The sequence below is a fragment of the Sinocyclocheilus grahami genome, unplaced genomic scaffold (genome assembly GCF_001515645.1).
Source record: "Sinocyclocheilus grahami isolate Dianchi unplaced genomic scaffold, SAMN03320097.WGS_v1.1 scaffold335.1, whole genome shotgun sequence".
Classification (NCBI taxonomy): domain Eukaryota; kingdom Metazoa; phylum Chordata; class Actinopteri; order Cypriniformes; family Cyprinidae; genus Sinocyclocheilus; species Sinocyclocheilus grahami.
The window spans coordinates 2,732-19,165 of NW_015505514.1; the positions used below are offsets into that span (position 1 = coordinate 2,732).

Sequence of the window (16,434 nt, forward strand, 5' to 3'; positions counted from 1 at the left end):
GGAGAATGGCTGCTGTAATCAAAGACAAGGGAGAACCAACAAAAACTGATTACATTGCACTCAATGCTTTATCTTCTGTGAGCTTTTAAAATATATATATATATATATTATTTATTTTATTTACTAATTTATTTATTTTTGCATACTATAAAATCTATCCATGATTTGCCTTTTTTGCCAAATCATTTTGTCCTTTTAATAACTTGTTTTAGCTTGTTAATAACTTGTCTTATTTAGTGTGTTCTTCATCCCAATTTAATTTTGATTATTTATCTGAACCTGAAGTGTCATTAAAAGCAAATATGGTGTAAATATCCTCTCCAGACATCACTTTTGGCCACTACTGTATATATAAAGTATGATCTTGCTGATTTTTGTTCAAATGCGTTATAGACAACAACGTGTTCACCGTGTTATAGACAACAAATAAAGGTTTTCTTCAGATGTGACGTGAATGTATTTTCTTGGATTGAAATATATGAAGGGTAAAATATATTTTTCAATGCTTTTAAAAAATATGCATTTGAAAAAGTACTCAAAATATATTTGCTATAGAAAATACTTACAAACATATTTTGAAACATTTTAGCAAATTTATTTTTGTATATTTTCCATATATATATATATGTGTGTGTGTGTGTGTGTGTGTAGTTATTATTATTATTAATATAATAGAATCGGTGAGAATCGGAGCCAATGAGAGGACAGGACTCTCTTGCTGTAGCAAAGGAAGACGCGTCCATGTAACGGGACTCCTCACATCTGCGTTTACTGCCATCAGACACAAAGCTCATGCGCACGGAATCGAGTGTAATATCAACTTTAAGGTAAAAGCGACATTTTATCTCACGCATGTATTGGGTTATTTGGACTTGCTCGAGCAATCACTCGTGGTTGAATAGTGTGAATAGTTCATATCTTTAACATGTACACTGTCGCAGGCTTCAAGCTAACGCGACCCTTCCTCGAACGACAACGCTTCCGTTGGGTTATGATAAATATGAACGGACTGTTTTTTAATAGCCGACACGACGAACGTTTCCAGGCTTTATGACTGGAATTGCTGAACACTGTTTTGGCTTGACTTTAGGCGCATATGCTGCACAAACACGGCTAGGCTAAGCGAGTCTCTTTTCTGTTTCTCGCTCTCCTCAGATGCAGTTTATGCTGCTCTTCAGCAGGCAGGGGAAGCTGCGGCTGCAGAAATGGTACGCGCCGCTGTCGGACACCCAGAAGAAGAAGATCTCCCGGGAGGTCATTCAGATGGTGCTGGCACGCAAACCCAAGATGTGCAGTTTCCTGGAATGGAGGGATCTGAAAATAGTCTACAAAAGGTTAGAAACCCGGACTGCATGGAAGGAACTACAGATCCATTGTGTTCGGCACTTTCCATGAATATGGTAGACTTGGGTGTTCCCGGACCTTTAAAAAAAAGCATTAAAGGCACAAATTCCACGTTTTGTGTGTGTTTTGAGACATATTCTATATATCTGATAAACTGTTATCTTACTAACCCAATAAGAAAAGCTGGTAGTAGCTAGTTTTAAACACTTTTAATGTTTGAATCACCCCTTTAAAATGCTGAACATGGTCTGTCCCACATTAGAGCTCTTGACCTTCTCAACTACTCGACATTTAAAATGACAATGTTAGTTTTGATATGTTGAATTCATTGTAGTGAAGTGCCTTGGTTCCGGAAGTATTGTTTTCCAATACATTTTTCCATAGGGATTTTTAAAAAAAAACAGTTACAAGCTATGAACCAAACCAGCCAGCTACGAGGAGAATCACAACTTCAATTTGAAGCAAAAAGTATTTGAAAACCAGACAAGACTGTGTATTTAACAGCTTCAATGAGGGCAAAAAAACACAATTCTATGAATCATGATGCAAATGACATTACATCCTATAGTTTCTCACCAGGGATTCTGCTGTTAAACACGATTATTTAAAAAATAAGTTGAAATAATGTGGGCTGATGGCTTCAACAAAAGCATATACCATCAATTGGATTTTTACTTCCACAACCTAACTTTTGCTCTTTGTATTATATTTAAGTATTGTCATATTATATTTGTGTACGGTTGAGGGGTTTTAAACGTCAATGTAAGTTTCTACTGTCAATTCTCAACTTTTGGTCTATTTTGGTCATTATTGCCCATTGATATTGTCAACAAGTGAGATGAGAATGACTGCTTGGGACAAAATGATCCTGTTTTTGATGGTTTGTAATACTGTGTAGCTTTGCACTGCGGCCAGACAGAAGGAGGAACAGAGAAAAGCATTTCATTTTCTTTGTACTGTTTGTATTTGGTGAGCTTATTTTGCTTTTCAGATATGCCAGCCTGTATTTTTGCTGTGCTGTGGAGGACCAGGAAAATGAGTTGATAACCCTGGAAATCATCCACAGATACGTGGAGCTGCTGGACAAATATTTTGGCAGTGTGAGTTTTATGTCAGCATTTGCTTTTAAACCTTAATAAAAATTGCAACTCTTTCTCCATTTACTGCCCTTTCATTGTTCCAAACCTGTATGACAATATGACTCCAAAAAGTACAACAAAAAAAAGATTCACCATAACGTAGTGCTGCATTTAATCGTGATCACTATTTCTTCTTCTCTCGATTTATTAAGCATATAATTGTCTGTGATATTTGCCAACTGGCTATTTATACTGAAAAGTTTCATTTTAATTTGGCATTTGCTTGATCTAAGCCTCCACAAGCTTTCATGTTTGGTGTTGCCAGATATCAAGACCTTAAATCCCCCAATCAGGGCTTCTTCATAAATGAATACATTTTCTTCCCAGAGTTTTACTTAATATTCCCAACCTGGCAACCATGCACACATGATCGCTCTACATTACAGAAAAAGTGCTGAAAACATAAGTTGGAGTTTAGCGATCTTTATTAAAATAACCAGCTCAAATAAAAGTGTAATGCAGCCAGTCTGTTTTCTTTCATATGGTCGTTTGTGCTTTTTGCTGCGACTAAATCTGCGAGCAAATCATGCGAGTTGATTTCGCGCTCATGTGAAAGTGCAATGATTCTGATTAAATGTAAAAAAGAGAAAAGAATGACAATAGCTGTGATTAATAATCATGATTATATTTTTGAGCAAAATAATCGCGATTAACCGTTTAACCATTATTGCGCTATTGTATTAAACCAATGACCATTGCTATATTTAAGCTGTAATCGCTCATTGTGAAACTCTCTGTGTTTGAACATCAGGTGTGTGAACTGGACATTATCTTCAACTTTGAGAAAGCTTATTACATTCTGGATGAGTTCATACTGGGTGGTGAAGCCCAGGAGACATCGAAGAAGAACGTGCTGAAGGCCATAGAGCAGGCTGACATGCTGCAGGAGGTGAGGAACACACGTACTCTGTGTATATGAAGTGAAAATTTGTCCATTTTTAAGTTTTTGAATGAGTTTTCTCTGATTCTCACCTCTAACAGGAAGCCGAGACACCACGTAGCGTTCTGGAGGAGATTGGGCTGACATAAATGAGGAGAATTCATCCTACCCAAACACTTACACACATCTTCCTTTCTTTTTTTTTTCTGTGGGCATTTCTCTACATTTGTATTTTAGGTTAGCTTGCAGGCAAAAGTAGTGTTTGAAATGATCAGCACTTTGTATTTCTGCCAAACATCCAAGGGAATCCAGCACATTGTGGTCATCTTAGTTATGCAAATTTCCCATAGTGCTCGGCTGTTTGGATTCAGGTTTGGATCAGTACATGTGTAGCAAAGTTTAGTGTCAGCATCCCCACACTTCTCTGTAGATTTGAAGCATTACCTCTCACCTTCAGCTGCCTTAAAACACTCATTTCCAACTCACACAGTTTGCCAGTATCTTATGCAACTTCTCAGTAGATTCAAGTCAATGGGTTCAAGACCAAGACTTTCTGAAGCGTTACGGACCCAACACTCTTATTCAGCTCCAAAGGGGGGAAACAGATAATGTAACATCAACATTCAGAATTCATAGATTGTATTAATTAAGGCACAAGTAAGCATCAGTATTAGTCAATTCTTGACCAGAATCACTGTAAACAGTTCATTGGTTCAGGCATAACAGGCATTTGCCATTCAACAGCTAAACATTTTATTTCCAATGCCAAAGAATCTTCTTCACCATCCTCATGCCTTTTTTCCTTAAAAAGCATCTTTGTATGCTTTCGTATTGGACTTTGATTTTCTGACTTCCTCTTGAAAATGTCTTTTGAAGCTTCATCGAAACTATAAATAAATAAAAGTCAGATATTGCAATATGATGTGCAAATCTTTGATGATCTTTTGCTAATGACAATATAATTTGGTATGTATTCTCATCATGAAATGGAAATTAACCCTAAATGCATCTTAAAGGGATAGTTCACCCAAAAATCAAGTTCCGTTTGTTCCAAACCTCTAGGCATTACTTTTTTTAGAAGACATTATTAAGAAAGCTAGTAACCAAACAGTTCCTATTCCCCTTTGACTTCCATAGTATTTTTCCTTACTATGGAAGTTAATGAGGATCAACAATTGTTGGTTACCAGCATTATTAAAAATATCTGCTTTTATGTTCAACTGAAGAAAGAAATTCAACTTGAGGCTGAGTAAATGACAGAATTTATATTTTTGGGTGAACTATCCTTATTGTGAACAATTAATGAATGCAAACATTTCATTTTAAATTTACTTTTTGAGCTCATACTTTTTAATAAAAAAGTCAAGATGTATTTCTGGTAATGTATGCAAGACTTCTCCAATCATTTCTGCATTAAACTCTGCTCTTTTTTTAATACTCAACATCTACTGCGACTTGTGGAATCCATAACTGATGGACAGAACCAAGTCCACACTACATTTTTTTTCTTTGTCAATAATCTGATGAACATCACAAGATGGAAGTAAATATCTGCTGCTACTTACGTTATGTTGCGGCGTTAACGCTCACCCACATAATGTCTTTGACCATCTCAGTGAAAAAGAACAAAATATAATTTCTATAATCAACACTTTTCACAAGGTTTTAGAAAACACTAGATTTAATTACAAATGTACAGGCAATGTATTCATCAGCAAAATCAGGCAAACTAGGCATTTTGTCATGCAAACTAAAATAACAACAACTGCTTTCTGACAACAGAAACACAGTTTATGTATTTTTATGTATCTATCCAGACTGTGTGGTGCTGTCAGATTTGGTAGCATCTAGCGCACAATGGATTTCCTCTTCCGGATGACAACCCTCCAAATTTGTGGTCTGTACTTCATCTACTGGCGAACCTGTGCTGGAAGCCACCACTGTACGTTCTTCGGCAGGAGTTTCTGATTTAGACGGCATCTCATTACACTCCTCATTCCGTGAGCCTTCGTCAGACTCCGAGCTTGAGCTGCGTGATTTACTCTTCTTTCGTTTGTGTTTCTTTTTGCCCTTTTTCTTCTTCTTGCTCTTTTTAGAGTGCTTGTGGTGATGTGCATCCATTCGGTCAGAGTTTTCTGGGCTTTGGCTTTCCCTCCTGTGACTCCTCCGTTTCACTGACCCATTTTTGGACACATGTTCTGGGCTGTTTGATTTTGGCATCTGTCTTCTCGAGTCTGCTGATGTACGTTCGCCTTGCTTTAACCGGTCTCTGCTATGGGATCGGCTCCTGCTTCTTCTGGATTGCTCTCTCTGAGACGCTGATCTTCTTGTCATTGATTGCTCTGACATCCTTCTCTCTCTGCTTCTGCTACGACTCCGCTTTTCCCTGTTTTGACTGTGTTTCCCTCTGCTGCGACTCCGCCTCTCTCGACTAAGACTCTGCCTCTCCTGGCTACGGCCCCGCCTCTCTTTGCTGCGACTCCGCCTCTCCCGGCTACGATTTAGACGGCATCTCATCACACTCCTCATTCCGTGAGCCTTCGTCAGACTCCGAGCTTGAGCTGCGTGATTTACTCTTCTTTCGTTTGTGTTTCTTTTTGCCCTTTTTCTTCTTGCTCTTTTTAGAGTGCTTGTGGTGATGTGCATCCATTCGGTCAGAGTTTTCTGGGCTTTGGCTTTCCCTCCTGTGACTCCTCCGTTTCACTGACCCATTTTTGGACACATGTTCTGGGCTGTTTGATTTTGGCATCTGTCTTCTCGAGTCTGCTGATGTACGTTCGCCTTGCTTTAACCGGTCTCTGCTATGGGATCGGCTCCTGCTTCTTCTGGATTGCTCTCTCTGAGACGCTGATCTTCTTGTCATTGATTGCTCTGACATCCTTCTCTCTCTGCTTCTGCTACGACTCCGCTTTTCCCTGTTTTGACTGTGTTTCCCTCTGCTGCGACTCCGCCTCTCTCGACTAAGACTCTGCCTCTCCTGGCTACGGCCCCGCCTCTCTTTGCTGCGACTCCGCCTCTCCCGGCTACGACTCCGTCTTCCCCTGTAACTGTACCGCTCACGGCTGTGGCTCCTTCGATCTGTCCTCCAGCGCTGGGATAAACGCACAGGACTATTTCCACGCTGGAACCACACTCCATCTCTGCTGCCCAGATGGCGACTAGAAAAGCCTCCACTGCGATCAGGGGACATATGAAGATCGCGGTCCGCCTCCCAGAATTCATTGTCTGGGTTCCTGAACACATGAAGGAAGTTGCAGTGTTTCCCCTTAGGACATTTCCGCCTGTCGAAAAGACCTGAGAACGTAAGAAAAAGAATACAACCGTATAAGTCATATATAAAGAAAGGCCAAAAATAGTGATAAAATGAAGAAACTAATACTATTTAAAGATTGAGAAATATAGTTTTTTATTTGGACTGATGTTTTCCTTACCACATATGGCTGTTTTCCATCTAGTTACTGCGGAGAATTCACATTGCAGTTGTCTTCCAGCGTACCAGCGGCCATTAAACATCATGAACGCTTCTCTACATTGCTCCTCTCTGCAGGCATATAAACAGAGATATCAAAATAAAATACAACGATTGTAATTTCTCCTCTGCGGAAATGTTTCTAATATAATAATACTGGACTTACGTGTCATACTGAACGTAAACGTTCCCTCTCAAGTGAGGTTCAAAGTTGCAGCTTACCTATTAAAATATGGGAAAATAATGATTGTTAATTAAATTTTTGTTTATTTATGAATTTGATTTCAACAAACATTTAGAAACTATATTACCTTTATTTAATTTAATATAACCTAAATTCATTTAAATCATTTAATGTTTTAAAAAATGAAATTTAAACCAGTGTTATTTTAGTATCATTGAGATGCTTTTATTTCGAATCAGTTCTTTTACTAAAATTTTTGTTAAAGTTTCAGTAATTTAGTTTTTTGTCTATGTCTATATAGCATTTATTACATTTTATTTCAGTTTTAATTGTAGTTATTTTACACCAATTTAGTTATTGTACATCAAGTTAAACTATGTGAAAATGTTGCCTTGGCAACTAGCTGAAATAAAGTTTTTTTTATTTATTTATATATTTTATTTCAGTTAATGTTTATTTTATTTCAAGTATCAAACCTTTTTTTTTGGGATGGTTTTAATTTTAGTTTCAGTTTTAGTTAGCTATGATAACACTGATTTAAACATTACATTTTATTTTTATTTATTGTTTCCATTATGTTGATGATTTTTAGGTCTTTCATTTAAATTACCTTGAACTGCACCACCCTCCCTGCATTCTTGAACTCTGGCAGAGCGTCTTCATAGAAATCCAGGAACTGCTGGTGCATTTCCTCCTCGCTGTACTCAAGACTGGCATCAGTGTCGTAGTCATCACGTCTGCTCTGCTCCATCCCGAATGTCACAAACATCCCCCTCACCATCAGAGTGGTGCTGGATGTAGGGTGCTCATGCTTTCGGGAGCACCTGTTAAAAAAAAATCATTAAAAACAAAAACCTGACCAGAAATTTCAAAAACCCTGTCAAAACCCTGTGACAAACTCATTGGAAGCAGCAGCTTAATAAATACGTACCGGTCTCCAAACCTACAAGCACCCGTTTTAAGGAAGAAGGGGCAGTTTGCCTTGTCCTTTTCAGTTCCAAAATCCTTTGGGGCATCAGGGTTTTTCCAAGGACCACCGTTTTCCAGCTAATTGCAACAAAATAATGGAGACTTTTCATGATTTCATCATTATCGAAAACTGCATTTTACAACTTACATTCGACATGGAAAGCAAGATGTTACCTGACTCTCTGCTTGATCCAGCATTTTCTGTACAGCTTCCTATAAATGGTGCAAACATACACAGTATGGCGGGTGAAATTCTGTGGTGTGCAAGCACATGTCTGTTAGAATTAGTTAAGACAATCTGTCATATAATGTGTACATTATAGACTAAAGTTATCGGTATTTTGTAATTCAAATCTGACTGTTTATAGCAGGGGTTCTCAAACTTTTTGGGGCCTTACAGAGGAGAAAATGTTCCTAGGACACCCTCATAATTATAACAGTGATTAAGCACATGCATGGTTAAATTAAAATAGCATGTCTAATTAATTGAGAGCACAAACATATACAATTTAACAACAATTTATTAAAAGCTTAACAAAAGTTGTATAATTAGGGCCCTATGAAATCTTTTCGATTTTTTTCTCAATTTCCATCTTAATGTTTTAATAAAATTTTACTAATCTAAAAGCATGTCTAATCTAATAAATTAGTAAAATGTTAACAACTTAATATTACAATAATATGAAATGTATTATTTATTTATTTATTTTATTTATTAACTTCTATGTTGTCTGCTTTAATATTTCTGGATTTGTGATTTCATACAAATTTATTAAAAACTGTGGCAATCAAATGAAGGCATTAAGAAAACGTAATATTTTCAAATGCAATCAAATGAAAATTTAACAATTCCCAATTGTTTTTTGGCCAAGCGCTGCACAAGAGGTTTACTGTTAAAATTAAAACATAGAAGAAAAAATAGTGTGATCATTCCTTTAAAAATAAAGTTGTAATAACTGAGAATCCCTGGTTTACAGCACATAATAATTATGTTCTCTTTTGTAGCATCAATAAGCAACATTATCACTATAACACCCAAGTGACATGAAAAGATACATGTTCTTCACTGGAAGTGGACATTTTTGTGTATCTTAGTTAAGGAAAGAAAGACAATAATATTCTGCTAAACAAACAATATCACACACTGTACACATGAAACATAGACTTATGGCACAAGGCGTGAATGTCAAACCATGACTGACAAACTGGAAGCCTTTAAAAGCTAGCATGAGATGTTTCGATGTCTGATGTTGGTATAAGGTGTAAGAGCAATAGAGGATATATGTAGACATCTGCATCTTTATCCTCCCAGTGCAGGGATCACCTCTCTCTCTCTCTTCTCCCGTTCCTTCTGCTCCCGCTCCTCTTTTTCTTTCCTTTGCTGCTCCTCCCATTCCTCTCTGATCCTCCTCTGTGGTTACAGAAGGACAGAAAAGCAGATATTGGAGCATAATATGTATATCCAAATTGAGAATGACTGCAGAATGTCATGGATTGAATGTTACAGTGACACATTTCATTTGACAGTAGATTGCTCACCTCTTCTTCCTCCTTTCTCTTTTGCGCTGCCTCTTCTCTCTCCCTCTTCAGCTCGAATTCTTCCTGTGCAATTCTTTCTCTCTCCAGCCATTCCTGGTGTAATCGCTCACTAGATTATGTGTAGATTAACAGTTGCAGTTTGTCCAGTTAATAATAATTTGTCCAATTAACAATAGCTTATTTCATACTGAACTTTAAAGGACAAACCTCTGCTCATCAGCCGTCTGTTCTTCCTCATCTTCAGTTTGGTGCTCCTCGTCTTGTGAATGATCTAGAGCTGAAAAAGATGCGTTTATCACGTGACATATATATATATATATATATATATATATATATATATATATATTATATATACACATACATACATACATACATACATACATACATTCACACAAATATATATACACACACACAAAAATATATACACATACAAAAATATATACACACGCACACATATATACACACACACACACACACAAATATATACACACAAATACACACACAGACAAATATATACACACACAAATATATACACACACACACACACAAATATATATACACACACACACATATATATATATATATATACACACACACAAATATATATATACACACACACCAATATATACACACACACACACACACAAATATATACACACAAATACACACACACACAAATATATATACACAAATATATACACACACACAAATATACACACACAAATATATATATACACACACACAAATATATATATACACACACACAAATATATCTATATATACACACACACACACAAATATATCTATATATACACACACACACACACACACACAAATATATATATATACACACACACAAATATACAGTGGGGAAAAAAAGTATTTAGTCAGCCACCAATTGTGCAAGTTCTCCCACTTAAAAAGATGAGAGAGGCCTGTAATTTTCATCATAGGTATACCTCAACTATGAGAGACAAAATGAGAAAAAAAATCCAGAAAATCACATTGTAGGCTTTTTAAAGAATTTATTGGTTAATTCCTCGGGTAAAATAAGTATTTGGTCACCTACAAACAAGCAAGATTTCTGGCTCTCACAGACCTGTAACTTCTTCTTTAAGTATATATAGATACACACACACTTTTATATACATACATAGAGAGTGTATATATAAACAAATGATAACATACACAAATAACATAAATTGTGTAAATACAACGTAGCTATAATCAAAATATAAGTTACCAGCTTCTCTTAATTGAGCAATAGCTTGACGTTTCCTTCTCCTTCTCTCTCGCTTAAGAGCAGCTCGGCGTTGCTTTTGACTAAAAAGAGATTAAATAAACAGGAAATGATTAAAAAGAAGTCTGCTTATTGATTTCTGCACAGCTCCAGAATACAAGCATCATACAACACCTGAGCACAACAGAAGCAGTTTCACACTCATCTAACCGACTCTCAGAGTCAGGCGTCTGAAACGAGCAACAATTATCGTCCGTCATTTTAAACCATTATTTACACATTTCGCAGGTAGACAGCAACGGCAAAAGCTCTCGACAAAAGCAACACATTTCCCACCAATCATACAACACGCGCGCAAAGATGACTTCACTATTATCGTCGCACTCTAAACGCGTGCAAACGCGCATGCTCAGATTCGCAGGAAGTCACTCTAGAGAATCGGTTCATTTGGACGACTCGTATTCAATAGCTAGTATTGAGCAACTGAAACATTCACTGTGTGTTCTTTATTACTGTTTCATCATTGTTCACTGTTGTTCCCAGTATTGATATATAGTCTTCTTACTAAGCAAAGTCATCTTGTTTATTCAAACAAATTGAAAAACATTAACAAGAATACATATAACCAAACTTGACAGGGGTATAAAAATAAAATAAAAATAAAAATAAAAATGGAGAGAAAAAAAGCATTGCACATATTTAACAGTTGCATAGATTTGTATTGCTTTTAATTTGAGATATTTTCATATAGGCCTATTATTTCATGTCAATTTTAAATTATTCACACATAGACGTTTTCCATTCTTGATTTGATGAAAATAATTACGATTAGAATAATTAAGTTAATAACAGAGCTGGTAGTAACTGATTACATGTCATCTGGATTACATAATCAGATTCCAAAAATTAAGTACTTGTAATTTACTTTTACTTACTTTTTACTTTTAGTCATTTAGCAGACGCTTTTATCCAAAGCGACTTACAAATAAGAAAAAGTAATTAAAACTAAAAGCTGAAACTCTATAAATACTATATATGTACACCTTTAATAAAATAAAATAAATTAACTAAAAATGACAAATGCATACAACATTTAAATGAAAACAAAAAAATAAAGCTAAAAAGAATTCAAAATATTAAAAGAACAAAAGGTACGAGTATAATAATGATTCTAACATAACACTAAGCCAAAGACCAAAACACAACTACATATGTGTGTATGTACAGCCACACACACATACATGTACATATATATAAATACATTCAGTATATATATATATTATTTCATTTCCATTTTGTATGTTGAAGTACTGAAATAACTCAAATTAAATAAAACAAACTTAATAAAAACCTATATAGACATAATAAACGAATAAAATGACAACATTACTACAACTGTAACTAAAACTAAAATAGATAACTAATACAAATCAAAGTACATTAGTTCATCAGTAATCCTACAAAAATAACACTGAGCCAAACACACACGCTAAAATAACAACAGCTTACTGACACATAGTAAGAAACGGTTATAAAAAACTGAAACAGAAGCGAAACAAGTATAAAAAGCGATAATTAGATTATTAGACGTAATTAGACGAAATTGCATTTTTTCAAAACTTACTTTTTTATTGATTACATGTTATTCACACAATAGCATATAAATAGCACAATAGCAATAAATTATTCATAAATGACTGATACTCCCTAATTCCGCTTTTTCATCTTTCAAATTTTCCTTTCTAAAACAGCTTACCAATATACATTCAGAAAGACTTCCAGTTTTGTGGACATTGAAACAAAGACCCATCAATGTTCAGGTGGCTGCACAGCATTTGACCACTGGATTTACAAAAATCCTTTTCATTTAAATAAGTGCTTTCTCAACATTTCAACATTGCATCAACTACTGATGCACACATTCTTTTTTATTTGAATTATCTAACACTCAGTAGGTTGTTCAACCATGTATTACTATGTCTTAGGAATGCTTTTTTTCTTCCAAACACATTCAAATGCACACATTCACATTATTTCTTATTTACATGTAATGCGGGGATTCCAAGGAATCTCTTTCACCTGATATATTTATTTGAAGCCCCCCCACCCCCCCAATGGGTGATGGATCTGTGGCTGATGACCCTATTAATGGTCACATGACAAGCAGATAAACAAATTCATTTTTTTAGTAAGTGCTTTATTTAGATTTTTGTTAAAATTGTTTATTTTATATTTTTATGATTTAATTATTAGCTTTTCATTAAACTCGTGAAGCCCCTGTAGTTCCTTCATGAGCCCACGTTTGGGAAACCTAGTTTCACCCAAACTAGATCATTAAAAACAAGTTTAAATGGGTAAATCTTCTATACATAATTTGGATTCTTCATTTTATTTTCTGGCATACTCCAATTCTTGTGAAAACACAGCAGACATGCACTTTTTTGTGTGAAATCATATTTATTTTGTCCATCAAAAGTGTGCTGTCACTTTAATTGAGACTCGGCCCCGAAACCGTCGTGTGAATCGATGAATCGGTTTGACTGAATAATAAAAAGAGTCGGTTCAGAAGCACGACTCGCTTGTGAATCGGACAGCGGTAGCTCGGATCGAGTTGCGTTTGTGGGATGCGCGTCGTGAGCGTGAACCCCTGCAAACTAAGCTGTTATTTCTGCTTTTTAGCTGTAAACCCCATAGTTCATTCAGTGGCTACCCCGCAGAAAAGCACGCCGAAATGGCAGACAAAGAAGGTAAAGTTTCCGCGTAGTGAATTACGTGCAGTATGTTTTGTTTTGGCAGAGTTTGTTAGCTTTAGCCTAAACCGCTAATGGATTTGACCCACATATTGACATGAGAATGAATGAGCGTCACAATCTAAGTCAGTTTTTACCAAGTGCTCACAGTTCACTTAAGTTAAAACTACTGATATTATTAAATAATTTTATTGACTTGAATAATGGTTTCTCAAAGCAGGTTGAAATGTAGTTGTTCTTGACTTCCCTCCATCATTCGTAAGCTGCAGTGTAACTGCTAGATCATGTTACATTTCAGTTTCTGCTTTATATGACAATACAAGCAGCTTTTTACTAATCAGTGCGCTCCCACATTGCAGTTATTGTGAAATGTGTTCATTTAGATGCGTTTGTCCTGAATTGATCCATCCGTTTTCTTTTCTCAGTGTACGACGATGCAGTGGAGGAGAGAGTCATAAATGAGGAATACAAGATCTGGAAGAAAAACACACCATTCCTGTACGATCTGGTCATGACACATGCACTCGAGTGGCCGAGTTTGACGGTGCAGTGGCTTCCTGATGTGAACAGGTAATCCAATGAATAGCCTTTCCACCTTCTGAACATAACAGATGGCTCTATAAATGATTGTCTATCATTGTGCAGGCCTGAGGGAAAGGACTACGTGGTTCATCGGCTGGTGTTGGGCACACACACTTCGGATGAGCAGAACCACTTGGTTATCGCCAGTGTTCAGGTCCCTAATGATGATGCTCAGTTTGACACGTCCCTCTACGACAGTGAGAAAGGAGGTAAGAGCTGATCGGACCCTTAACAGATGACGATTTCGTATTCTTGTTCACGTTGAAGTCATTATACTAAAATTGTAATTATGTGTGTGTTTCTTCAGCAGGTATGATCAGGACGTCAGTTGATGAATGAGAGGGAATCATTTCACAAATATGAGGCATTTTCAACAACCTCAGAATGTGGACTGGATCTTGTTTATGCCTGTATTTAGCATTTATAACCCGAGATGGATGTTAAAGGGATAGTTCAGACATAAAAGCAATCCATATGAAAAAACAAGCACATTTGAGCTTCCGTTTTACTGTATTTGATGTGCTTTTTGTGCGCTGATCAATGTTTATATGGAATAAAAGCCTATATTATATCTGTTCATCATGTAAAACAGTTGTGTCTCTTCAGAAGACTTGGATTAAACGGTTTAATTCATATGGATTCTTTACTAACATATTGAAGCATCAATGTTTTGGTGAAAAACAGTGGAGGGGCAGAAATCTCTCTGGTTTCATTAAAAATATCTTAATTTGTGTTTCAAAAATGAACAAAAGTCTTTTGCGGGTCAGTAAATGATGAGACATTCAGCTGAACTATCCCTTTAATATCAAATGTAACTGTAAATTAAATTTTTTTTATTCAGTGGAATGATACAAACTGAGTTCTTAAGTAAAGTTGATATAACTGGGACAGAGATCAGACGTTGGACATTATTAATGATTGTATATAATATTTCCCAGAGTTTGGAGGGTTTGGATCGGTGAGCGGAAAGATCGAGATTGAAATTAAGATCAACCATGAAGGAGAAGTGAACCGAGCCAGATACATGCCACAAAAGCCCTGCATCATCGCCACCAAGACCCCCACTTCTGACGTGCTGGTGTTTGACTACACCAAACACCCATCCAAGCCAGGTCAGTGGGTCTCATTCACTATAAATTATCTGGATTATTTTGTACTTCTACACACAGAAGATCTTCCCACAAAAAATTCTGTCTAATTCACAACACGTGTGTACAGACATGAATTTGTTCTTAACCTTGTCCTAATGCAAGTGGATTTGGAATATGAGTGACCGAGCACAGGAGGTTTGCCTCAACCATCTCCTTATAAGGGCTTTCAGCACAACCTTTCCTTTACAGCCGTTCGTCACTCAGAAAACTCATGACGCTCTCTAAAGATGCGCTCTCGTCCGAAAGCTGCAAGATCCTCGAGCAGATCCAGATTACAGACATCTGTGCATGCGTTGTTGTACAGAGCAAGCTATAACAGAAATTTTCTAACTCATTCACTGTAAATGATCAAATATTTTAGATTTAAAGATTTAGATTTGATGCGATTTCAAGTTTTCCTTTCTCTTTGGAGTGTTACAAGCTGACAAGTCTTAAAATAAGATCCCTGAAGTTGCAAAGACTAAAGTCTCAAAACCAAAGAGATATTCTTTATCAAAGTTAAGACTCTGCCACGCCCCCCTAAAGCGGCTCGTTCTAACACGCCCCCACATATCTACCTCACTATGTGGAAATACAGGTGCATCTCAATAAATTAGAATGTCGTGGAAAAGTTAATTTATTTCAGTAATTCAACTCAAATTGTGAAACTCGTGTATTAAATAAATTCAATGCACACAGATTGACGTAGTTTAAGTCTTTGGTTCTTTTAATTGTGATGATTTTGGCTCACATTTAACAAAAACCCACCAATTCACTATCTCAACAAATTAGAATATGGTGACATGCCAATCAGCTAATCAACTCAAAACACCTGCAAAGGTTTCCTGAGCCTTCAAAATGGTCTCTCAGTTTGGTTCACTAGGCTACACAAGCATGGGGAAGACTGCTGATCTGACAGTTGTCCACAAGACAATCATTGACACCCTTCACAAGGAGGGTAACCCACAAACATTCATTGCCAAAGAAGCTGGCTGTTCACAGAGTGCGGTATCCAAGCATGTTAACAAAGTTGAGTGGAAGGAAAAAGTGTGAAAGAAAAAGATGCACAACCAACCGAGAGAACCACAGCCTTATGAGGATTGTCAAGCAAAATCGATGCAAGAATTTGAGTGAACTTCACAAGGAATGGACTGAGGCTGGGGTCAAGGCATCAAGAGCCACCACACACAGACGTGTCAAAGAATTTG

General features: G+C 36.5%; 3 protein-coding genes across 7 annotated transcripts in view; 2 read left to right on the plus strand and 1 right to left on the minus strand.

Moving 5' to 3' along the window:
• The first annotated feature begins 690 nt into the window (after positions 1 to 690).
• On the plus strand, positions 691 to 3,816 carry LOC107602789 (AP-1 complex subunit sigma-2-like). Its single transcript, XM_016295359.1, has 5 exons — positions 691 to 827; positions 1,156 to 1,334; positions 2,336 to 2,444; positions 3,235 to 3,372; positions 3,465 to 3,816. The coding sequence occupies exons 2-5, from the start codon at positions 1,156 to 1,158 to the stop codon at positions 3,510 to 3,512; spliced, it is 474 nt and encodes a 157-aa protein (XP_016150845.1). The 5' UTR covers positions 691 to 827; the 3' UTR covers positions 3,513 to 3,816.
• A 1,229-nt stretch (positions 3,817 to 5,045) lies between these two features.
• Positions 5,046 to 11,121, minus strand: LOC107602790 (U2 small nuclear ribonucleoprotein auxiliary factor 35 kDa subunit-related protein 2-like). Of its 4 annotated transcripts, none has more exons than XM_016295360.1 (12): positions 10,939 to 11,121; positions 10,768 to 10,847; positions 9,732 to 9,801; positions 9,525 to 9,633; positions 9,310 to 9,396; positions 8,160 to 8,198; positions 7,948 to 8,063; positions 7,627 to 7,840; positions 6,999 to 7,054; positions 6,795 to 6,904; positions 6,378 to 6,657; positions 5,046 to 5,848 (listed from the first exon to the last, which is right to left on the minus strand). In XM_016295360.1, exons 1-12 carry the CDS (start codon positions 11,022 to 11,024, stop codon positions 5,173 to 5,175), a joined length of 1,923 nt encoding a protein of 640 aa, XP_016150846.1. In that variant the 5' UTR covers positions 11,025 to 11,121; the 3' UTR covers positions 5,046 to 5,172. The 4 variants fall into 4 exon arrangements, with proteins under 4 accessions (XP_016150846.1, XP_016150848.1, XP_016150850.1 ...); XM_016295362.1 differs by having other exon boundaries at positions 5,046 to 5,369; positions 5,902 to 6,657; XM_016295364.1 differs by having other exon boundaries at positions 5,046 to 5,355; positions 5,888 to 6,657.
• Positions 11,122 to 13,331: 2,210 nt separating this feature from the next.
• The window catches only part of LOC107602791 (histone-binding protein RBBP7-like), a 10,822-nt gene continuing 7,719 nt past the window's right edge, over positions 13,332 to 16,434 (plus strand). Inside the window, exons 1-4 of one of the 2 annotated variants that reach the window (XM_016295365.1) lie at positions 13,332 to 13,511; positions 13,940 to 14,084; positions 14,160 to 14,305; positions 15,032 to 15,208. In XM_016295365.1, coding sequence (XP_016150851.1) covers positions 13,496 to 13,511; positions 13,940 to 14,084; positions 14,160 to 14,305; positions 15,032 to 15,208 — 484 coding nt within the window. In that variant the 5' untranslated portion in view covers positions 13,332 to 13,495. The remainder of the gene's footprint in view (positions 13,512 to 13,939; positions 14,085 to 14,159; positions 14,306 to 15,031; positions 15,209 to 16,434) is intronic. The other variant, XM_016295366.1, reaches the window with a different exon arrangement.